The sequence below is a fragment of the Sorex araneus genome, chromosome 3 (assembly GCF_027595985.1).
Source record: "Sorex araneus isolate mSorAra2 chromosome 3, mSorAra2.pri, whole genome shotgun sequence".
NCBI lineage: Eukaryota > Metazoa > Chordata > Mammalia > Eulipotyphla > Soricidae > Sorex > Sorex araneus.
The window spans coordinates 200,799,221-200,823,881 of NC_073304.1; the positions used below are offsets into that span (position 1 = coordinate 200,799,221).

The 24,661-nt window shown below is 41.0% G+C and overlaps 1 protein-coding gene across 1 annotated transcript in view; it reads left to right on the plus strand.

The window, feature by feature from the left end:
• AP2B1 (adaptor related protein complex 2 subunit beta 1) overlaps positions 1-24,661 on the plus strand; it is a 153,202-nt gene that overhangs the window by 6,902 nt on the left and 121,639 nt on the right. The window contains exons 2-5 of the mRNA XM_055130675.1: positions 478-537; positions 8,919-9,024; positions 16,996-17,131; positions 19,590-19,835. Coding sequence (XP_054986650.1) covers positions 501-537; positions 8,919-9,024; positions 16,996-17,131; positions 19,590-19,835 — 525 coding nt within the window. The 5' untranslated portion in view covers positions 478-500. The remainder of the gene's footprint in view (positions 1-477; positions 538-8,918; positions 9,025-16,995; positions 17,132-19,589; positions 19,836-24,661) is intronic.

Consider the following 24,661-nt stretch of genomic DNA (forward strand, 5'->3'; position numbering starts at 1 on the left):
ATTTTTACTTTTAATTTTGCCCCACTTTCCTCTTTGAAGACAGTTACATTTTTTAATTACTCTTGCATACTTTGAGTAATTAATGACATGATGGTAAGATAAATACTTAGACCAAAAAAATACAATAGATAAGGGTCTTACCTTGCATGCAGCTAACCTGGTTTCAATCCCAGATACCCGAGAATTGCCAGGAGTGATCCCTGAGCGCTGAAGCAGGAGTAAGCCCTAAGCCCAGCTGGATGTGCCTCTCCCCCTCTCCCAGAAAAAAAGAAAAAATTAAGTTCACTGCCTTTCTAGGGCCAGGTATGGAATTAAGGCACTTGCCTTACACACTGCCAACCGTATTTCAGTCTCTGGCCTCAGAGCTAGGAGTAGCTGCTAAGCTCCCACTGGGTTTGGCCCAAGGCTCCAACACCCAAATAAATGAATGACTTGCTGGATACAAAGAGATTAAGTAATTCTCCTCTTTTATTATAGGTGCACGTTAAAGATCCAAAACCATGACTGACTCCAAGTACTTCACAACCAATAAAAAAGGTAAGTGGTGCATATTTTGCCTGAACCCTTGTGCTGCTGGTGCCCATGTGGCTGAGCGCCTGTGGTGTTCGAGCACTTGTGGCACCCACATCTCCCCTCTTGAGATGTATACTTTCATGCTTCCATGTCTCATGCTGGGATGTGTGTAGGGGCTCTCTCTGCCTTTGGAGAAGCTTGCGTTCTCTCTTGAGCATGTTACTCTCTCACTTTCTCCCCCTCCTTCCCCTTCCTAAACCCTCCAAATCCGGTTTACTTAAAAAAAAAAAAAAAAAAAAAAGCAAGTATGAAGGGGCCAGAGTGATAGTACAGCGGGTAGGACACTTGCCTTGCATGAGGCCCACCTGGCTTCCATCCCTGGAATGCCATGTAGTCCTTTAAGTCTGGCAGGGGCGAACGCTGAGTGCAGAGCTAAGAGTAAACTCTGACACTGCAAGGTGTGGCCCCACAGATAGTGAAAGTAAGTTTGAAAATCTGACCTGAACAAAGGTTTGAGATTTTTCCGAGTGATGATATGACTGTCTTAGTATAATGGTCCTAACCATTCAGACATGCGTGTTGTGAGCATTCTCATCACAGAGCTCTAATTCATCAGAAAACTCGAAAAATTAAAAAAAAAAATTTGTATATAGTTAAAGCAGTACTCGAGGTATTAGTTATATGTTATTTAAGTATAGGTATTTAAAGATGGAGCTTTGATATACATCATTTTTTTAAAATTTTATTATTTTTTTTAAATTAGTGAATCACCGTGAGGGTACAGTTACAGATTTACATATTTTCGTGCTTGTGTTTCAGTCATAACAATGCTCGAGTACCCATCCCTCCACAGTGCCCATTCTCTACCACCGATGATCCCAGTATCCCTCCCACCCCTCATACCATCTCCCCCCAACCCACCCTGCCTCTGTGACAGGGCATTCCCTTTTAAGTACTCTCTCTCCTTTTGGGTGGTGTGGTTTGCAATAGAGATATTGAGTGACCATCGTGTTCAATCTATAGTCTACTTTCAGCATGCATCTCCCATCCCGAGCGGGTCCTCCAACCACACTTTACTTGGTGTTCCCTTCTCTATCTGAGCTGCCTTTCCCCACAACATGTGAGACCAGCTTCCAAGCCATGGAGCAAACCTCCTGGTACTTATTTCTATTATTGTTGGGTGTTAGTCTCCTATCTGTTTTCATATATTCCACAGATGGATGCAGTCTTTCTATGTCTGTCACTCTCTTTCTGACTCATTTCACTTAGCATGATACTTTCCATATTGATCTACTTATATGCAAAGTTCATGACTTCATCTTTTCTAACAGCTGCATAGTATTCCATTGTGTAAATGTATCAAAGTTTTTTTAACCAGTCATCTATTCTCGGGCACTCAGGTGTTTTCAGGATTCTGGCTATTGTAAACAGCGCTGCAATGAGCATATAAGTGCAGATGTCATTTCTACTATACTTTTTTGCCTCTCCGGGATACATTCCCAGAAGTGGTATTGCTGTTTGATACACATCATTTTGCTTTGATGGTTTTGTGTTAGTGAAAGGAAGGGATTCAGCTGAAGATTGTTAGATCTGAGAGGGCAAAAGAAGAGACACTCTTTTAGTTTTTTACATGGAAAACTTCACAGAAGGAGTACTATTAAAGGGATAAAAATAAACATGAAACATGTTTATAAACATGAAAGTTCTCTCATCTTTTGGGAGGACACACTTGGCAGTGCTCAGGGCTTACTCGTGGGTCGGTACTCAAGGATCACTCCTGGCTGTGTTCAGAGGACCATGTGTGGTGCTGGAGATCCAACCCTGGTCAGCATCATGCAAGACAAGAGCCTCACCCTCCTGTACTACCTCCTCTGTTCCTCTATTCCTGTTTCTGAGGGGAACTCTGTATAACCTTAGCCTTTTTTTTGTGTGCTTATATTAATACATAATGATTTTTAGAAAATGAAAATATGAAGAACCATGAATAGAAACTTACTATTTTAATATCCTTCCATATAGATCCCCCTCTTTCTTTGGTGAGCCATTGCCTCCATTTACTTCTTTGTATCAAAGACAGATTGCTTTAGCCTTTCTTGGCCTGTTCCTCTGAGTTAAACTTAATTTATTCCTAAGGGATGAGTATTATATGCTTTATATATATTGTAGTATTCCTTTTTAATTTTAATGTTAAATTTTTAAGTTTTTTATTGGTGAATCACTGTGAGATACAGTTACAAACTTATGAACTTTCAGGTTTGCATTTCGTTTACAACCCCCCACCAGTGCCCATTCTCCTCCACCAATGTTCCCAGTATCCCTTCCACCACCCCACCCAGCCCCCACAACCTCACCCTGCCTCTGTGGCAGGGCATTCCCTTTTGTTCTCCTGTTGGATGTTGTAGTTTGGAATAGAGGCATTGAGTGGCCATCATGTTCAGTCTGTATCTACTTTTGGCTCGCATCTTCCAACCCGAGTGGGTCCTCCCAACATCCTCTACTTGGTGTTCCCTTCTCTATCTCAGTTGCCTTTTCCCACAGCATGTGAGGCCAGTTTCCAAGTTGTGGGGCAACTAACTTGCTCATTTTAGTTAGTTGGTAAGATTTACTGAGTGGTCACGACCGTGCACCGGTTACATGTTCTCCACTCTAACATAAGTATAGTTTCTGATTAACTGCCCTAATTATTTTCAAGTCAGACAGAGTAGATATAGAAGGACACATAATACCAGATCTTGGTTACTAAATATAATTTCCCACTAAATGGAATCAATCTATTGGGAAAATGGCCAACTTCCATGTCAAGGGATGAACATGAATATTTTTTTTTTTTTTTGCTTTTTGGGTCACACCTGGCGATGCACAGGGGTTACTCCTGGCTCTGCACTCAGGAATCACCCCTGGCAGTGCTCAGGGGACCATATGGGATGCTGGGATTCGAACCTGGGTCGGCCGCATGCAAGGCCAACGCCCTATCCGCTGTGCTATTCCTCCAGCCCCGAACATGAATATTTTGTACCAGAAAATACATGACACCTAAAGGAGAAGCATCATTCAGAGGCGCTTTCAGTTGTCAAATTTGAGAATGTAATGATAGTTATGGATTATTGTCCATTGAATAATAATGCACACATGTATTATTTATATCCATAAATTACCGTATTAATTGCAAAAGTTATAAATGCTTCTATAACAGCTAGCAGTGAAAAATTTGATGCGAAACAAGATATTTACATAGCTTAAAAGTATCTTTCCACAATTTAATAATTTTCAGGGGAGGGGCCGGAGCGATAGCACAGTGGGTAGGGCGTTTGCCTTACATTCGGCCGACCCGGGTTCGATCCCCAGCATCCCATATGGTCCCCCAAGCACTGCCAGGAGTAATTCCTGAGTGCAAAGCCAGGAATAACCCCTGAGCATTGCTGGGTGTGACCCAAAAAGCAAAAAAAAAAAAAAAAAAAAAAATTCAGGGGAAAGCACAGTAATTTAATAGTGTCTAAACCAGATTTTGGCCTCAGTAGTCAAATTTCCTGTTAGTGTTACTCAAGATGATACAGATTAACATAATTTTCCTCTTGATGTGTTACATTGAGAACATTTATGTCTCAAGATGCAGGAGACTAAAGAGCTAGGACAGACAGTGTTGCAGATGATCTTGAATTGGATCCTTGTCCAAGGTGGAGAGGGATAAAAATACCATAAAAATTTTAAAGACTTTTTTTGAGTAAGGTCTTGTCAGTTGCATGATAAAGAAGTATCATTGTTAAGTTTCTGGATTTTTATCATTGTGTTAGGGATTATGTAAAATATAATTCCTTTTTATTAGAAATTACATATTGACATATTTAGTGCTAAAGAGACCTGATGTTCATGGCTTAATATTAAGTGATTCCGGGGAAAAACAAGTATATAGGATGTATGGTAAAGCAGATGTGGCACAATATTAACTGTTGGAGGATCCTGTAATTTTTCTTTAGGACTGAAATTATGTAAGGGTAAACAAAGTCTTCCCTCACAAAGCCAACTCTATAGTGTCTAATTATATGTTAGCTGCTAGTCAGTGGCTTTCAGCCTTGCTTACATGTTGGAGGAAGTTGAAACAGTGACGTCCAGGTTCCGCTCCCACAGTCTGGTTTCATTGATCTGAAATTCCATCTGGGGGTGTGGGGATTTTTAAAAGCTCAGATTTTTCTATTATTTATTCAAACCTGAAATTATTGTTAGCAGGGCTGGAGCAATAGCACAGTGGATAGGGCTTTTGCCTTGCACAGGGCCGACTCAGGTTCGATTCCCAGCATCCCATATGGTCCCCTGAGTGCCGCCAGGGGTGATTCCTGAGTGCAGAGCCAGGAGTAAGCCCTGTGCATCGCCAGGTGTGACTCAAAAAGAAAGAAAAAAAAATTGTTAGCAGAGCTCGGTAGGTTAGATTAGGGTGGAAGAAAGGATGAAATAGATATTGAAAGGAATAGTAATTTTATAAAGTTAATGGTATGTATGAGATACCTTGCATAACTTAATGTCTCCTTGGTTCCACTAAAGCTGCTTGTCATTCATTTTCAGCTTATTTTTGTATTCATTCTGAAATGTATTTTCCTCTAACATTTCTATGGTCTGATAATGATATCTATCATCACATAAAAGTATAATTTAAAAACTCTTATAACTCTTCTGGTAACCTTTTTTAATTTAGGGATTGGTAAGAGTTTGAAACTTACAGGTTGAATCAGAACTGGGTGAAGAACACATTTTTTAAAAATGGTTAGACTATGTTCTTTTTACTTCCTGCAACACCCACCAGAACTACCGCTGGAACATATTCTTTAAGTTTATACTCTTGGAGTTGGAATAATTTCAGTTACATCCTGTTATTCTTTAGCTCCTGCTGCTGTTGACAATCCAGACCTTCTGATGCCTTCTGCTTGTCCTTTACTGTTTCTAGAAGTAAATGATGGGAACCTGGATTTGGCATTAGAGGACTGAAGTGGAGAATGACTCTTAAAGGGCCCAACTTTTCTGGAGGCAGTTAAATAAAGCAGCCACGTCTGTAACAGTTTGTTCAGATGCCTTTTTGGCAATCACTGTCAATATATCGAGCTTCTTGAATGCTCAGCTTTTGAGTTACTTCCCAGTTTCATTCTTCCACCTAGTCTGGTGTTTCTCAGCCATTATTTTGACTGTGGCCCTGTTCTGACTTGTTTCCTTCCTGTCGCTCCCCTGTTCCACAAGCTGGTCTCTTGGTCTCATGCTGTGGCTCTCCGTTTACGTGCTTTTCATTGGTAGCCTCCTTGGAGGACTATCCTGAGGGTCCAGTAGAACCATATGGGAAACACTAATTTAGAGGCTTGAGCAGATGACAGTTTGCTCTTCTGCTGTTTTTTATTGGTGAATGGGTTTGGGTAAAGTGAACATTAAGAATTTATGCAGTTGGGGGTGGGGGGACAGGGGCGGGAGGTATACTGGGGTTTTTGGTGGTTGAATATGGGCACTGGTGAAGGGTTGGGCGTTTGAATGTTGTATAACTGAGACATAAGCCTGAGTACTTTGTAACTTTCCACATGGTGATTCAATAAAAAAAAAAAAAAAAGAATAGCCATAAAAGGGGCTGGAGTGAAAAATAGTGGGTAGGGTACTTAACCCTGCACATGGCCATCTCTGGTATCCCATATGGTCCACCAGCACTGCCAGGAATAACTTATTCCAGAGTGCAGAGCCAGGAGTAATCCCCCCACCCCCAAAAATAAATAAAAAAGAAGAAAAAGAATAATCATGAAGGTGAGAGAGAGAGTTAAGCAATATTGTTTATTTTATTATTATTATTATTATTTTTTGGTTTGTTTTTGGACCACACTTATTGGTGCTCAGGGCTTACTCCTGACTCTGTGCTCAAGGGACCGTATGTAGTGGCTGGGATCAAACCGGTTTGGTCGCATGCAAGGTAAGTACCCTGCCCACTGTGTAATCTCTTCAGCCCCCTTTAATAATCTTAATAGATTGAGAGTCACCTGGAAGGTTAGAGTAGAAGTTCAACTTCTTTTTCATGGACTTAGTATTTTTTCTTTATTTTAAGCCAGCGATGGTTGTTACCTTCTCATATTTTAGCTTCAACTTTCTGGGATAGGTGAGCCTGGACAGTGCTAAAGGCCCTGGCATTATACAGTACAGGGCTTGAGCAGCCTATCTGTGATATTTTTAGGAGTGACTCTGGTTTCCTTTCTTTCTTTTTTTTAAATTGGTATAGAGGTGTGGGGGCTCAAGGGACCATGCAGTAGTAAGGGTGTATGCTTTGCATATGCTCAGCATATTTGAAGCTTTTTGAAGCTTTGACCTACTTTGTACCTTTCTGGGAGTTTCAAGATAATCTGTTGATTGAATAGATTGGGCTCTTAAAGCCCTTCACAACTTCCCTGATCAATTTTAATCTCTCTAGCATTTGGTAGGACAAGATGTCAGGGGTGGGTTCTTTGGTTGTGAGACATATCCTCCAGGTTCAATGCAGTTCTGGAGCAGTGTCAGTGGCCGGGGCACTCAGCAGGGTGCCATTCTGCCAGCTAGAAGGACAGTAGTTAGCCCCTGATGATGTTTTCAGAATAGCAGTCACCAAGCTCCAAACTAATAGGATTCTAATGAATTGAAATCTTGGAACATTTATTTATTTTTGATCACACTTCATTGTGCTCAGGGATTACTCCTGGAAGGTTTGGGGAACCATGGAGTGCTGAGTATCAAACCGAGGTTGGCTGAGTGCAAAGCAGACATCCTACCAGCTGTACCACTGCTCTAGCTCCACCAGCCATTAACTTCTTAAAGTACTTGCTAGAGCAGTGATTCTCACCTGTGTATATATAGATCACATTATCACATTCACTTGTGAAATCCATGAGGATTTATGAAAATACAAATTTGAGTTCTACTCCTTGACTTGCTGATTTATTTGGTCCAGAGCAATAGTTTGAGCTGCTTTTTATTTTTAATTGAATCACCGTGAGAACAGGTACAAAGCTTTCAGGTTTAAGTCTTGGTCATACAATGATCAAACACCCATTGCACATGTTCCACCACCAAGAACCCAAGTATACCCCCCTCTCATCCCCCACCCTGCATGTGTGGCAGATGATTTTCACTTTACTCTCTCTTTACTTTGATTATATTCAATTTTCAACAGAAAACCTACTATTATTTGGAGTTTTCCCCCCCAACAATCAGACCTGTCAAAAAGGCATCATTAGATAATTTGTTTTCTATTCCAAAATAAAGAGCATTTTGGAATTCTGGTATTTTAGTAATTAAGTCCGGAGGTATTTCTGCCAGCAGCCGCTGTGTTCCAAGATTGGTTTGTGTGCCTCTGGGATCATGGCCGTTCAGGAGCGGAGGAGCCGTTCCTCGGCGGCCGCTCCGAGTCTTGTCTGGGCGGGGAGCAGGGGAGCTTTCTTACATTTAAGTACTTTCCAGGTAATATTTGTGGCCATGGTTGAGAGCCCTGGATTCGAGGGTCATGAGGCATAGTGTAAGGACCAACTTTGTCACTAACTCATTCTGTGACATTTGAGCCACAGTAATTTGTTAAATTGAGAGTAGGTAAATGAGGTATATATGGAGTTTCTTTTTTTTTTTTTTTTTTTTGCTTTTTGGGTCACACCCAGTGATGCTCAGGGGTTACTCCTGGTTTTGCACTCAGGAATTACTCCTGGCAGTGCTTGGGGGGCCATATGGGATGCCGGGGATCGAACCCGGGTCGGCCGCGTGCAAGGCAAACGCCCTACCCGCTGTGCTATCGCTCCGGCACCATATGGAGTTTCTTGATTTGGAAACACTGATTAGTGAATCTGTTCCCTGTCTGCATTCATTTTTTCCTCAGGATATTGAATTCTGATAGGCAATCCCTCCCAGTACAGTTTTGTCCTCTTTGATGTTGATATAATGAGATTTATTTTTTCTCCTAGTTTATGGTTCCTCAAGTTCTGGACTGTCCCTTCTTCCCTGGCCATAACCTTATTTGTGATTTGTGGGTCAGTTAATAGTGTGAGAATTTGAGTTGTATTTGTCTTCTAATTGGGAAGCTATTCCCAAGAAGAGCTCATGGGGCCTAAGTGATAGTGCTGAGTAGTTCTTGGTTAACTGGGCCTGAAGTTTAATGTGATGGCCCACGGATGCCTGGGAGGGGCCACAGGACCCACCAGGTGATGCTTGGGGACTGTGCAGTGCTGGAAATGGAACTGGGTCTAGTCACATACAAGACATGTGCCTGTTAATTGCTATACTGTCAACTTGGCCTTTATTTTAAATTTTAAAAATAAATCTGTTTCAGTTGCTGTCTTGCTGCTGGTTAGCTTTTGTGCTACTTACCATACAGTGTAGTATACTGTTCTAGTTCTCTGGTCCTGAGACCTCACCTGTTTGTTTTCTTATAGGGGAAATCTTTGAATTGAAGGCTGAGCTCAACAATGAAAAGAAAGAGAAGAGGAAGGAAGCTGTGAAGAAAGTGATTGCTGCTATGACTGTGGGAAAGGATGTAAGGTAAGAGTCATTATTCCTCATGCCGGTTACTCTAGACTCACACCCCTCTCATGGCTTTTACTGATTGTCACTTAAAACTTATAATCAGGGGCCAGAGAACTGTACAGCAGGTAGGGTGCTTGTCTTGCATCCATCCTACCTGAGTTGTTAGATCCTTGGTGTCCCATATGGTCCCCTGAGCATTGCCAAGAGTGATTCCTGAGTGCAGAGTTAGGAGTAACCTTTGAGCACCTCCGAATGTGACCCAAAAACCAAAACCAAAAATAAACTTCAATAAAATTTAAAAAAAAATTAAACTTACAGAGTACTTATAAGAATAGGGTTTTCCTCTAAAAACATCAATGGGAAGTATAGTCACTTATACATTAACTCTGTGACTTAATATTTTCTGTTTGAAGTGTGAGCAGTTTTAATTTTTTTATTGTGTACAGATCTAGCATAAAACCCTCCTGGGTTCTGGCACAGTTACAAATGTTACTGAGATAGATTTAGATCATTATTTCCCAAAGTGAGTGTTACCATTATTCTTCCCTCAGTTCTGGTGAAGGGTGTGTGTGTATGTGTGTGTGTGGTGGTGGTAGTAGTATCAGATGCAATTAATGAGGGGGCGCTTTGTGTTTATGTGCTTAAAGAAGGTAGATTTTCAGTGATTATGTTTTTTCTGTAAAGGGAGGTGGTAAACCAAATAAGTATAGGAAATGATATGAATGATGATAAAACTGTACCAAAAGCTCATGCTTTTTATTTATTTATTTATTTATTTATTTTTGGTTTTCTTTTTTTGGGGGGGGGTCACACCTGGCGATGCACAGGGGTTACTCCTGGCTCTTCACTCAGGAATTACCTCTGGCGGTGCTCAGGGGACCATATGGGATGCTGGGATTAGAACTCGGGTCGGCCGCGTGCAAGGCAAATGCCCTACCCGCTGTGCTATCGCTCCAATCCAAGCTCATACTTTTTAATTGACTCAAGTCAGTGTTAATTTTTCAGTTCTGTGTTTAGTTTTGAAATTTTTTTTTTTTCTTCTTGAGTCACACTCGGCGATGCACAGGGGTTACTCCTGGCTCTGCACTCAGAAATTATCCCTGGCGGTGCTCATGGGACCACATGGGATGCTGGGAATCGACCCTGGGTTGGCTGTGTGCAAGGCAAACACACCTACCTGCTGTACTATTGCTCCAGCCCCCTTAGTTTTGAAATTTAAGATGAAAATCAGCATTGACAGAATCTTTTTTTTTTTAATTTTTATTAGTGAATCACTGTGAGATACAGTTGCAAACTTATGAACTTTCATGTTTGCATTTCGTTTACATCCCTCTACCAGTGCCCATTCTCCTCCACCAATGTTCCCAGTATCCCTCCCACCACCCCCACCCAACCCCCACAACCTCACCCTGCCTCTGCGGCAGGGCATTCCCTTTTGTTCTCTCTCCTGTTGGATGTTGTAGTTTGCAATAGAGGCATTGAGTGGTCATCATGTTCAGTCTGTAGTCTACTTTCGGCATGCAGCTTTCAACCTGAGTGGGTCCTCCCAACATCCTCTACTAAGTGTTCCCTTCTCTATCTCAGCTGCCTTTTCCCACAGCATGTGAGGCCAGTTTCCAAGTTGTGGGGCAGTCCTCCTGGTTCTTATCTCTGCTACTCTTGGGTGTTAGTCTCCCATTCTGCTACTTTATATTCCACAAATGAGTGTGATCTTTCTATGTCTGTCTCCTTTTTTCTGACTCATTTCACTCAATATGATACTTTCCATGTTGATCCACTTATATACAAATGTCATGACTTTATCTTTTTCTAATAGTTGCATAGTATTCCATTGTGTAGATGTACCAAAGTTTCTTTAACCAATCATCTGTTTTTGGGCACTCTGTTTTTTTCCAGATTTTGGCTATTGTAAACAGTGCTTCAATGAACATACAAATGCAGATGTCATTTCTACTATACCTTTTTGCCTCTCCGGGATATATTCCCAGGAGTGGTATTACTGGGTCAAATGGGAGCTCGGTTTCTAATTTTTGCGAATCGTCCACATTGTTTTCTGAAAGGAATGAACCAGTCGGCATTCCCACCAGCAGTGAAGGAGAGTCTCTTTTCCCCATATCTGAGCCAACACCGGTTGCTTTTTTTTTTTTTCTCGGATGTGGGCCAGTCTCTGTGGTGTGAGGTGATATCTCATTGTTGTTTTTATCTGCATCTTCCTGATGATTAGTGATGGAGAGCATTTTCTCATGTGCCTCTGAGCCATTCAGATTCCTTTGAGAAAGTTTCTGTTCATTTTATCACCCCATTTTTTGATCGGGTTGGCAGTTTTATTCTTGTGGCATTCAACCAGTGCCTTGTATATCCTTGATATCAACCCCTTATCGGATGGGTATTGGGTGAATAGCCTTTCCCATTTTGTAGACTGTCTTTGTACTTGGTCACTGTTTCTTTTGAGGTGCAGAAGCTTCTTAGTTTAAGATAGTTCGATTTATTTATCTCTGTTTAGCATTGAGAGAATCTATTAAGAATTTTTTGTGGTTTTTAAATCTCGAATTTTCACAAGACCATTTGAAAATGATTGTGTGCAGGATTCCCTGAAGATACCATCTTAGGTCAAAGATTTTTTTTAGTAATACTTAGATATCATTTAATTTTTTTGTGTCCATTTGTGGTACTGGTGCCTTAGTGTGAATTAAGGCTGTATCCTCATACTCTTTATCACCAGGGAAACTTGTACTTGTAGGAGAAAAGGACAGTTTCACTGCCCTTATGAAGCATTAAATTTATTTTATTGAACCGTGGCTCTTAAGTACAGATATTTTTAATACCCCATACAATTTCACATAAAGCACTTATGCTGCATAGCAAAGAGAGATGATTCACTTGAGAAAAAGCCCTTCGTGGTTTTTTAAATTGGTAACACCAATTTTAACAATCATTTTATGTGAGTGATTGATAGACAAATTATAGTTAATCAGACTTCAGTATTTGGGAGGCACTTTTTCAAAAGTGAACAAAATGAACCTGTCACTTCCTGGGAAAAAAATTTGACAGAAGATTTTGAGCTTTAAAGTAAAAATTAGGGCTAGAGCAATAGTACAGAAGGTAGGGTAATTGCGTTACATGTGGCTGATCCAGATTCGATCTCGTGGACCCCTTAAACCCCCTATGCACTGCCAGAAATGGCCCTGAAACAAAACGGAACAAAAGAAGGTGTGTGTGTGTGTGTGTGTGTGTGTGTGTGTGTGTGTGTACGTGTTGGGGGGAATTGTAGTACTGGAAATTTGTTTTTTTTTGTTCTGAGCTGACACCTTCCCAGTATTTTTCTGACAAAATTGGCAATGAGATTAATTAATATGATGGTTTTAAATAATGAAACGTGTTATCAGAAAGATATTTATAATTCATGAACCATTATTTTCAAATGACTAATCAATATAGCACAAAATTATGTATAGGTAGATCTTTCAAGATAAATGATAAATGAATAAATCTTAATGCAACAAAGTACAAAAGATATATTGAGGCCAGGGATGCCATTCATTGGTAGAATGTATACATTGCATGTGTGAGGCTCTGGATTTGATCTTTGGCACCATTATCTCTAGCCTCTATCTCCTATCCTGCGAAAGAAATGTATTTAACATAATTTCAGTTCCTGCATTATAGCTAACTTAAACTATACAATTTGTGGACTTAGAATAGAAAAAGAAATTTTGACTTTTTGTCTAGCTTTATCATTAAAGAAGACTACCTAGCTATGTGTAAAAATCAGTTAAAATACTCCTATGGAGTGCAGAGAGATAGTAAAGTGGGTAAGGTGCTTTCCTTGCACACAACTGACCCAGGGCCTATCCTGGCACCCTGTGTGGTTTCCCAAGCCCTGCTAGGCCTGATCTCTGAGTGCAGAATCAGGAGTAAACTCTGAACACTGTTGGATCTGACCCCCCACATCAAAATAAATTTTGGTTGTTTTTTTTTGTTTGTTTTGTTTTGATTTTTTTTGCTTTTTTGGGTCACACCCGGTGATGCACAGGGGTTACTCCTGGCTCTTCACTCAGGAATTACCCCTGGTGGTGCTCAGGGGACCATATGGGATGCTGGGAGTCGAACCTGGGTTGGCCACGTGCAAGGCAAACACCCTACCCGCTGTGCTATTGCTCCAGCCCCATGAGCTGACTATTTTTGCTAAGGATAACATTAGAATTTGAGAGTGTCAATACAAGGGAACTGATAGAAGCAGACTTTGTTGGTAAAGGTTTTATATTCTTGCCAGACTTATTTTTATATCCTACAGTAAAGTTGAAATTATTTAATATGTCTCGCACTACACCATATCATAACCAAACAAAAGAATTTGGTTTTTAGCCTTCATTGCATTTGTTCTCCAGTTAAAGAAATCCCAAATTGGGATAATTCAGGAATAATAAAATACAGTTGTGTAACTCAGTACTAAAATGGTATGTATTAAATGCAATAAGAATTCTGCAAAAAGAGCTATTCCTGTACGTAAGAATGATTGAAGATCTGTTCCTTGAGGAGATGGAATTTGAACCACACCTAGAATGATGCACACAAAAAAGAATAGAGTGGAGTTCATGCCCACTTCAATCAATAGATGGATAAATAGCAGTACTCCTACATTAAAAAAAAAAAGAATAGAGGCCGGAGCGATAGCACAGCAGGTAGGGCGTTTGCCTTGCACGAGGCCGACCTGGGTTCGATCCCCGGCATCCCATATGGTCCCCCAAGCACCGCCAGGAGTAGTGCCTGAGTGCAAAGCCAGGAGTAACCCCTGAGCATCGCTGGGTGTGACCCAAAAAGCAAAAAAAAAAAAAAAAAAAAAGAATAGAGATCAATTATATTATGTTAGATTGCTGTTATATTTTGTTTCCTTTTCAAACAGTGTCACTTTGTTACTATACTATAGCAATAAAATGCAAAGTACAAAATGTGGTAACCACATTAAAAAACACCAATAGCCTGATGATAACTATTAATACTGTTTTATTTTCTATTTCATGAGGTACTCATCCCCATAAAAAAGCAAGACAGATGAAGTTATTAATGATGTTTTAATCTAGTATATCCAAGGTTATATAATTTCTGCATAAGATCCATTACCAGAAATTTTAGAGATATCTTACATTGTATTTTTTGCACTGAGTCTTTAAAATCCGGTGTGTGTTTTACATTCATATCGAATCTCCGTTGGACTAGGAATATTGCTGATATTTTATAACCTGGCCACTATACTGAGAAGTTTAGATTTCTAGCTTTATTAACTGATACTTACCAGGTTTGTTTTGTTTTAATTATTGTAGTTTAAGTGACACGTTTACAACAGTATTAACTTTTTTATGTACTCAGTTCCACACCTTACCACCACAAGAGTGCCCACCATGGTCCACTCACGTCCTTATGTTATATCCAGTCTACCTATTTCTAGCCCTTCTGCCCGCCCTCTCCCCCCCACCCATATTAATTGGCAGTTTCACTTGTATTTACTAGTATAGCTTTGACTCTTCTTAATTTAGACTTATTTTTAAACTTTCGCCTTTTTTTTTTTTCTGCAGTGCTCTGGGTTGAATCCAGAGCCTCATGACTTGTGAGGCATGTACTTACAACTGTGTCAATTTCTAGCCTTGATCTTCTTGATCTTGGCTATTGTAATTCAGTTATTTAACATTTACTATTGACTTAATGTTTTGCCTTTTTTTTTTTTTTGCTTTTTTTAGGTTCACACCCGGTGTTGCTTAGGGGTTACTCTTGGCTCTGCATCTCAGGAATTACTCCTGGTGGTGCTCGGGGGACCATATGGGATGCTGGGAATTGAACCCGGGTCGCCTGCTTGCAGGGCAAATGCCGTACCTGCTGTGCTGTTGCTCCAGCCCCCTGTTTTGCCTTTTATTTACTGGTTTTATAGTTGTTTTGTACGTGCATTCTTTTCCTAGGAAATGGAAAAAGAACACAGTTTTAGATAATGTTTATTAAATTTATATAGTGTGTCTAAGCATATAATAGTACATACATAATATGTTACATGCAAGTTATAGAAGCTAGACCATGTAAAGAGTTATTTCAGTCATTTTCAATAAAAATATATTGACATTTGCTTTTCCTTGTACTTATAATAAGATACTTTGAGGTATGTATGATACCTCAAATGTGAAAGCATACGGGGAATAATAATTGTGAGCCTCCCATAAAATTATAGGTAATCTGCATTTAAAAAATACAGCTTATATTTTAAAATATCTTAAAATAAACTATCATATTTAAAAGCTCAACCCTTCTAAGTTAAGTACCCATGGTACTTAGGCCTTACTCCTATCTCAGAGCTCAGGGATCAGTCCTAGCAAAGCTTGGGATGCCATATATGAGTTGCTAGGGATCAAACCCAGGTTACGATGTGCAAGGCAAGCTCCCTGCCTGCTGTCCTATCTCTCCAGTCCTCATTGTGCTTTCTTATGGCTTTACAGGAGAATGGTATATCATGAAATTACTAAAGCAAGTTTCTGCTGGTCAAGGAGGAAGACTAGGAATATTAAAAAGTATAATTGGGGACTGGAGAGTTAGTATGAGGGTAAGGTGTTTGCCTTGCACATGGTTCAATCCTGGTTCAATCCTGGCCGGTCCTGGTTCAGTCCTGGGCACTGTGTATGGTCCCTTGAACCACCTCAAGGAATGAATCCCGAACAGTCAGGAGTAAACCCTGACTATAGCAAGGTGTGCCCTCCATTCACTACCCTCCCACCAAAAAATTTATAGTAACAATGGGGCTTTGAAACTGTTGTTGCCTTGGTTGAGGAAAAGATTCCTAAGACCCTCCCATTCCTTTGTCCATCATATCTGAACACTGGTGTTGGTCATCTTCAAAGAATGAATACGTAATACTGAATCTGGTCTCACAGAGCTCATAATCTGCTGTGTAGCACATGGGCTAGTTTTTGGTTTTTAAGTTTTTTTAAGTGTTTTTTTTTTTTTTAAGATTCCTAAAGATTTGCTGAAAATGCCACAAATCAAATGATGTGATGTCTAGAAGTCGTTTAAAAGTAATCTAAGGGCCAAAGAGGAGTACAGTGGGTTGGGCGCTTACATGCTGACTCACCTTTGATCCCCAGCACCTTCTTTGGTGCCCCAAAGCCCACCAGTAATCATCCCTGGGTGCAGAGCCAGGAGTAAGTTCTGAGCACTGCCAGGTATAGTTCAAAACCCAAAAAGTTAAAAGAAAAGAAGAAAAATTACAGGGGGCTGGAGTGATAGTATAGCGGATAGGGTGTTTGCCTTGCACCAACCTGGGTTCAATTCTCAGCATCCCATATGGTCCCCTGAGCACCTCCAGGAGTAATTCCTGAGTCCAGCGCCGAGTACCCCTGTGCATCACCTGGTGTGAACCAAAAAGCCAAAAAAAAAAAAAAGAAAGAAAGAAAGAAAAATAACAGTGTGCCAGGGATCTATGAAGCCTGGGTTCAAATTTTCCAGCATTGCAAAAAAATTATTGTTGAACATAAGTCAGTATTTGTTTATAGCTAAGTGATGGCTATATTGTGTTCATCTGTTCTTTTGTTTGTTATATATTTTCATTATAAAAAACTAATTTACTTTAATTGACTTTCTTTAGACCAATGCCAGTTTTTGTTTTTTTTGTTTTTGCTTTTGGGTCACACCTGGCAATGCACAGGGGTTACTCCTGGCTCTGCACTCAGGAATTAACTCAGGCAGTGCTCAGGGGTCCATATGGGATGCTGGGAATCGAACCTGGGTCGGCCATGTGCAAGGCAAACGCCGTACCCACTGTGCTATCGCTCCAGACCCCCCAATACCAGTTTCTTTAGTTCATTTCATAATTCATTTCAATAATTATTATTGCTATGAGAATATTTACATCAGATCAAATTACTCTGTAGATTATTTCTTGTGCTTTATATAACAGCTTGATGTCAATATATGTTTGCTTTCCTTTTCTCTTTTCTCCTCTCTTCTCAGCTCTCTCTTTCCAGATGTAGTGAACTGTATGCAGACTGACAACCTGGAGTTAAAGAAGCTGGTATATCTCTACTTGATGAATTATGCCAAGAGTCAGCCAGACATGGCCATCATGGCTGTTAATAGCTTTGTGAAGGTAACACTTCCCTGACTAAAGCAGTCTCTTCTAGCTCGAAAAACCTTTTCAGGGGTCGGGTAGAGTTTATGTCTACATTGCAAATAGCAGTCTCTGTTCTAAGAGAGCTTCTTCCACAAGAAGAGCTATCAGAGACTAAAATGTTTATGCTTGAACCCTTCTTTATGCCAGCATGTGCTGTCCAATACAAACTAACGTCAAGCCTTCTAGTTGCTGCTAGGTGCTGGACTTGTGCGTCCTTGCCAAATGGGAGAAGAAAGACAGGTGAAACCTCACCTTTTTACCTTGAGATTAAAGTACACTAACCTGGGACTACCTATTTTACCTTTAGAATTGAGTGTCAGAAGTAGCAGAAATTGCATAAGCTTCTATTATCTTGTTTCATGAATGCATCTTACATATGACTTTTAAAATTATTATTATGGAATACATATCCAAGTAGAATTATATAGTAAATTTCTAAATACCCATCTTGCAGTGTCAGTAGTTATCAATTCATGACCAGTCTTAATTTGTTTAACTTATTCTCCCTTTAATTACCCCCTCACCTATTAGGTAATATTAAAGCAAATCCCTGCAGCCATATGTTAGAATAATACCTCTTAATTTTTTGGGGGGGTGGGAGGGAAGCCAGTTATGTTCTGGTCTAGTCCTCACTCTTTGCTTAAGGGTAGCTTTTAGTGGTGCTTGAAGACCATACAGTACCAGAGTTCTATCATGGGCCTCCCCTTTTAACCACATCTAGTAGGTGTTCAGGTGCTGTTCCCAACTGTGCCATGTGGTCCCAAAGTTTAAACCAGGTCCTCCTGCAAAGTATATGCTCCCACTCATCTAATCATCTTTGTATCTCTCTGGCCCCAAAGATCCCTTTTTGTTGAGTTGGGAAACACCTGGTGGTGTTCAGGGGCTATTCCTGACTCAGGAGTGACCCTTTCTGTGCTTCTTGGACTGTATTTGGTGCTGGGAATCAAATTGAGTTGATGATGTTGGCCTTATGCAAAGCAAGTGTCTTACCTCCTGTAGTATATATCTGGCCCAAGATCTCTTTTTAAAAACATAACCACAGGGGCTGGAGTGATAGCACAGCGGGTAGGGCGTTTGCCTTGCACGCGGCCGACCCGGGTTCGAATCCCAGCATCCCATATAGTCCCCTGAGCACCGCCAAGGGTAATTCCTGAGTGCATGAGCCAGGAGTGACCCCTGTGCATTGCCGGGTGTGACCCAAAAAAGAAAAAAAAAAAAAAACAAAAAAAAACATAACCACAGTACTCTTGTCACATCTTTCAAAAAAATGTATCATTAAAAATTTTCTTAATTTTGGGGCTGGAACGATAGCACAGCGGGTAGGGCATTTGCCTTGCATGCAGCTGACCCGGGTTCTAACCCCAGCACCCCATATGGTCCCCTGAGCACCACCAGGGGTAATTCTTGAGTGAAGAGCCAGGAGTAACCCCTATGCATCGCCGGGTGTGACCCAAAACCAAAAAAATATATATATATTTCTCTTAATTTTATTGGCTTTCTTGTCAACTTTTCCTGTGATTAGATTTAATAAGTAAAATGAAGTTATTTATTAGATATTGCAAATTTTCTATTTTTATATATTTAAATTTTTTCTTTGGCTTGTTCTCTGAAATTTAGTCTGTTAAAAAAAAATAGGCATCATTTTAAAATTAGCTTCTATTAAACGAGCAGTAAGGCGGCCGAGTGACTGGAGAGATAGTACAGGAGATAAAGTGCTTTTTTTTTTTAAATTTTATTGATTCACCATGAGATATAGTTATAAGCTTTCATGTCTGAGTTACAATCACACAATGATAAAACACCCATCCCTCCACCAGTGCACATTCCTCACCACCAACATCCCCAGTATAGCCCCACCTTTCCCACCTTCCCACTGCCTCCATGGCAGACAATATTCCCTCTACACTTGGGCATTATAGTTTGCAATGCAGATACTGAGAAGTTACTGTATTTGGTTCTTTGTCTACTTTTGGCACACATCTCCCATCCCGACCTGTTTCTCCAACCATCATTTTCTTAGTGATCCCTTTTCTATTCCAGCTGTCCTCTCCCTGCCCGCTTATGAGGCAGGCTTCCAACTATGGATCAGTCTTCCTAACTTTTCTATCTACTGTCCTTGGGTGTCGGTCTTTTTTTTTCTTTTTGGGTCACACCCAGTGATGCTCAGGGGTCACTCCTGGCTCTGTACTCAGGAATTACCCCTGGCCGTGCTTAGGGGACCATATGGGATGCTGGGAATCGAACCCAGGTCGGCTGCGTGCAAGGCAAATGCCCTACCCGCTGTGCTATCACTCCAGCCCCCGGGTGTCGGTCTTATGTTATGTTATTTTATACTCCACAAATTAGTGCAGTGGTAAGGTGCTTTCTTACACGTGGCTTATTCCTTCTTTTGGTCATCATTGCAAGTATATTTGTCACTGATTGCTTTTCATAGGACTGTGAAGATCCAAATCCTCTGATTCGAGCCTTGGCAGTCAGAACCATGGGTTGCATCCGGGTGGACAAGATTACAGAATATCTCTGTGAGCCCCTCCGCAAGTGCTTGAAGGATGAAGATCCCTATGTTCGGAAAACAGCAGCAGTCTGTGTGGCAAAACTCCACGACATCAATGCCCAGATGGTTGAAGATCAAGGCTTTCTGGATTCTCTTCGGGATCTCATAGCAGATTCGAATCCAATGGTAATAAGCTTTTCTAGAGAGTGTTTAAAACAGATCTTCCATTTTGGCACATTGTGCTCTAGAGTATATTTCTAGTAGGAAGCATGAGAGTCTTGAGATTTTATGTCACTCTTGGGATTTTTGAGGTGAAACTAATGATAAAAATTGAGGGTATTATTTGATTATTTGACCCATGGACCACATATGGTGATGCTCAGGCATTACTCATAGCTCTACACTTAAGGGTCGCTCCTGGTGGGGCTCAGTGCTCTGTGTATGGTGCCAGGGATTGAATCCTGGTTGGCCCCATTCGAGGCAAGTGCGCGATCTGCTAAACTATCTCTCTGGTTATACTATCTTTTCAGTGTGGGGGTTATTCCTAGTGGTGCTTGGAGACTACCAGGCCACATGTGGTGATGCTTGGGCTTAGACTTCCTTGCGGTGTAAGGGATCAAACTAAGGGTCTTACTGTCCCTTCAAGGCATATACTCTCCTGCTTGAGCCATATCCTAGAGCCCAAAATAGAAGAGCATTAAAGTTAATCCTTGTATCACACCTATTCCTATAATTGCTGCCTGGACTAATAAGTTCTTTTTAGATTTTACTTTAAATTTTTGTTTTAAAAAAATTGGGGGTGGGGGCTGGAGCGATAGCACAGCGGTTGGGCATTTGCCTTTTATGAGGCCAACCCGAGTTCGATTCCTCCGCCCCTCTCAGAGAGTCCAGCAAGCTACCGAGAGTATCGAGCCGGAGCAGCAGAGCCTGGCAAGCTACCCATGCATATTGGATATGCCAAAAGCAATAACAATAAGTCTCTCAATGAGAGACGTTACTGGTGCCCGCTCGAACAAATTGATGAGCAATAGGATGACAGTGGTGAAGGTAATGGAGGGGCTGTGATTAAGTCAATAAAAGCTCTTTTTTTAAAAAAAATGGGGATGGGTGATGGAGAAGCTTTAGGTTTGAGTCATACCCAGCAGTGTTCAGGGGCTGTTTATTCCTGGCTCAGTGCTCAGAAGTCATCCTTGTCAGTGCTTATGGGACCATATGTGGTGGTGGGCATTGAACCAGGGTTAACTGGAAGTGGATTCTTGAAGGAACCGCCTTATCTCTTGTACTATTTCTCAGGCCCCTGGATTATCTCATTTGGGGAGGAAGTTTTGGCTAATGTTTATTATTTTTTAAGTTGAGTATCAAAGTCAGAGGAGGAAGTTATCCACATTTTCTTTTTCTTTTTTTATTTTTTGCGATTTTTGTGTCACACCTGACGATGCACAGGGGTTACTCCTGGATCTGCATTCAGGAATTACCCTTGGCAGTGCTCAGGGGACCATATGGAATGCTGGGAATTGAACCCGGGTCGGCCGCGTGCAAGGCAAACACCCTACCTGCTGTGCTATTGCTCCAGCCCCCATTATCCACATTTTCTTACCCTCCCTCCTCATGGGTTTATTTTAAAATCTTGAAAACAGCTTTAAATGTTAACCTCAAAATAAACATATTTCGTATCATTGTTGATGTGTAAGAAAAGTATCAGAAACTGATCTCTTATGGAGTCAAATCCTCTCTGGGAATTCTGCTATTAAGATAGTAATTTGGGGGGCTGGAGTGCTAGCACAGCGGGTAGGGCATTTGCCGTGCATGCGGCCGACCCGGGTTCGATTCCCAGCATCCCATATGGTCTCCCAAACACTGCCTGGAATGATTCCTGAGTGCAAAGCCAGAAGTAACCCCTGAGCATCGCTGGGTGTGACCCAAATAGCAAAAAAAAAAAAAAAAAAAAAAACCAAAAACAAGCAAGATAGTAATTTTGTTTGTTTTTGTTTTCTCTACAATTTCCCCCCCACACCTGGTGATGCCCAGGAATCTAGGCTGTACTCAGGGGACCATATGGGATGCTGGGGATTAAACCTGAAACCCAGGGCCACATGCAAGGCAAATGCTGTACCTGCCATGCTATTGCTCCAGTTCTTGTTTTCTCTACAAATTGTTTTCATTTACTCAGTTTTTTGTTTGTGAGGTTTATGCAGGTTTTTGTTGTAATTTTTCTTTTATTTTGTCCACATCTGTCAGTGTCAGGGCTTACTCCTGACTCTGCTCAGGGATCACTCGTGGCAGGCTTACGGACTATATGGAATGCTGGGAATTGAATCCAGGTCAGCTGTTTGCATGGCAAGTTTCCTATCAGCTCTGCTATTGCTTTTGCCTCCACATATTTTCGTGTGTGTGTGTGTGTGAGAGAGAGAGAGAGAGAGAGAGAGAGAGAGAGAGAGAGAGAGAGAGAGAGAGAGAGAGAGAGAGAGAGAGAGAGAGAGAGAGAGAGAGAGAGAGAGAGAGAGAGAGAGAGAGAAGTTTTTTGGGTTTTTTTTGCTTGTTTTTTTGGGTTTTTTTTGGCTTTTTGGGTCACACCTGGCACTGCACAGGGGTTACTCCTGGCTCTGCACTCAGGAATTACTTCTGGCGGTTCTCAGGGGACCATATGGGATGCTGGGAATCAAACCCGGGTCGGCGGCATGCAAGGCAAATGCCCTACCTGCTGTGCTATTGCTCCAGCCCTAAGGGGTTATTAAGTTCTTCTCTGACATTTATGCTATAAGCTGTTGTTGTTAGCTGAGCTTTCTGTGTTACTGCTTTTGTTGAGTTTAGTTGGTGGCTCCTATGTTACCTCCCATCTAAGTTAGTGTGCTCCAAATGGGCTGTCAGCAGTACTGTAGAATTTGGAGGTGTCACTCTAGGAGCTCCAGGGTCTGTAGAACTGGGACAATTCTTGGCCTGCCCCCTTCTTTAGTGGGCCCTAGTTTTCAGCTCAATCACAAGTGTAACCGTGAGTTTCAGTGGCTTGTCTCGCATCTCTTCTAAGATTAGTTGTGAAGCTGGGCTGTTGTCTAGATGGTGGTGACTGTGGGTGTGGGGTGTGGCAGCTAGGGTTTCTAACAGTATTGGGGTGGAGGAGGAGGCTGTTTAAAAACTCAGGTAATTGGATGTTTTGTCTGCTTGGCATCTCTGCAGAGATTAGTCAAGAAACAGTGAGGTTAGGTCACTTGCGTGGCCACAGCTGTGTGGTATGGGTGCAGTGCTGGGGCTTAGAACTGGGACTTGGCCTGCTTTGGCCTGCCCCTCTCCCGAGTTTCCCCAGGTTTTCAGCCTGAAGAGGGGTGCACCTGTGAATTTCAGTGGCTTGACTTGCATCTCTTTCAAGATTTATCATGAAGCTGTGTTGCAAATAATTCTTAATCCATTTTTTATAACAAACCAGGAAATGATTTGGGGAAGTTTGAAAAAATAATTTTATGAACATTTTTAGAGAATCTTAGGAGTGGGTTACCTTTTGTTTTAAAGTATTCTGTTTTAATATATTTTTGATTTTACATGGAATAGGTAACACCTACATATGTAAATTTCCCCTACACGTTATATAAATACTTTGGTTTACAAAGTTGTTTGTGATGATTTGTTACAGGCATTCAATATTCCAACACCAGTCCTACCACCATTATACTTTCCCTCCACAATGTCTCCAGTTTTCCCAACCTCCTCTTAAACCTGCCCCAAAAGCAAAATAATTTATTTTAATAATTTATTTTATATTGCTTGTTATCAATAATCTTGCTAACAAAATGATCAAAAAATGTTTCCTTAAAAGAAAATTAGTCTAAGTTGTACCTTATCATGGAGACATTAAGTCCTCTTTTGAGAAATTAAGATGTTGTCACAGGTTAAGCCTTTCATGTTTATCCTTTGTAAATCGAGATTGGTTGCCTTCTACCTTACATCCCATCCAGTCTGGTATGATACTACTCATTTATTAATGTTGTAGAGATTGAGATGTCACACAGCTGCAACTCCAGGAAGTCCAGAATTTTTAAGGGGGTGGTATAACTGGAGTTAAATTTTTAACTGAGTGGTGGCTATGGGGTGTGGGTGTGACTGCCAGAACTTCTGGAAATACTGGGAAGTGAGGGGAGGTAGCCCATCTCGACTCCAAGAAAAGTTTAGAAAGTTTAGTCACAAAACCTGAATGCCTGATTTTCTCAACAGATTAATTTCTGGGTGAGGCTGGGTCCCAAGAGATCGGAGTCCAGCCGGGCGAATTTTTGGAACGTGAGAGCAATTGGCTGCCAGGGCTCTGGGCAGGCACTGGGTGACCCAACTCCTTGGAGGGTGCCCTGGACATCTCAGCCATTCACAGGAGAAATTTTTCCAGCTTGTTAATATCTTTTGAGATTTATTTATGAGTCTCTGGAGCAAGGTCCATAGATGAACTTACATGGCAGGCCACACCAGAGGTGGTTCTCACATGTGTTTTTGAACTTTTCATTTTTGTTCTAGTGTAGAACTGAAAAGTTTAGACTGAAGAGAGAGCCATGCTTTCTTTAATCTCTACTCTTCATCTTGCCTGTATTTCGTTTTACCCAAACATAACACAACTGCATTAGAACAGTCATGTTTGTTTTATCTGTTGAGTATACTGCTACTAGTGGGAAATGAATTACTGCATGGATGCATGTACATTTCCAGATCTAGTGCTAGAATATAAAGTTTAAAGCTCAGACTTGTCAGTTCCTTAAGCTTATGATGCTTCTTTATGGTAAAGAAAGAGGAACTTTAAATTTTGATTATTTTGGGGGCTGGAGAGAGTACAGTGGTGGATAGGATTTTTGTCTTGCACACAGCTGGCCCAGGTTTTATCCCTGTCCCTTAGTACAGAGCCAAGAGTACTAGAGTATCTCTGAGTGTGGCCGAAAACACAAAAATTTAAAAAAGTTCTTTATATGCCAAGCATATTGATAGCTACTTTTGCTCATAGTGTTTTACTTAATTCTCCTATCTTCCTAGTGAAGTAGAAG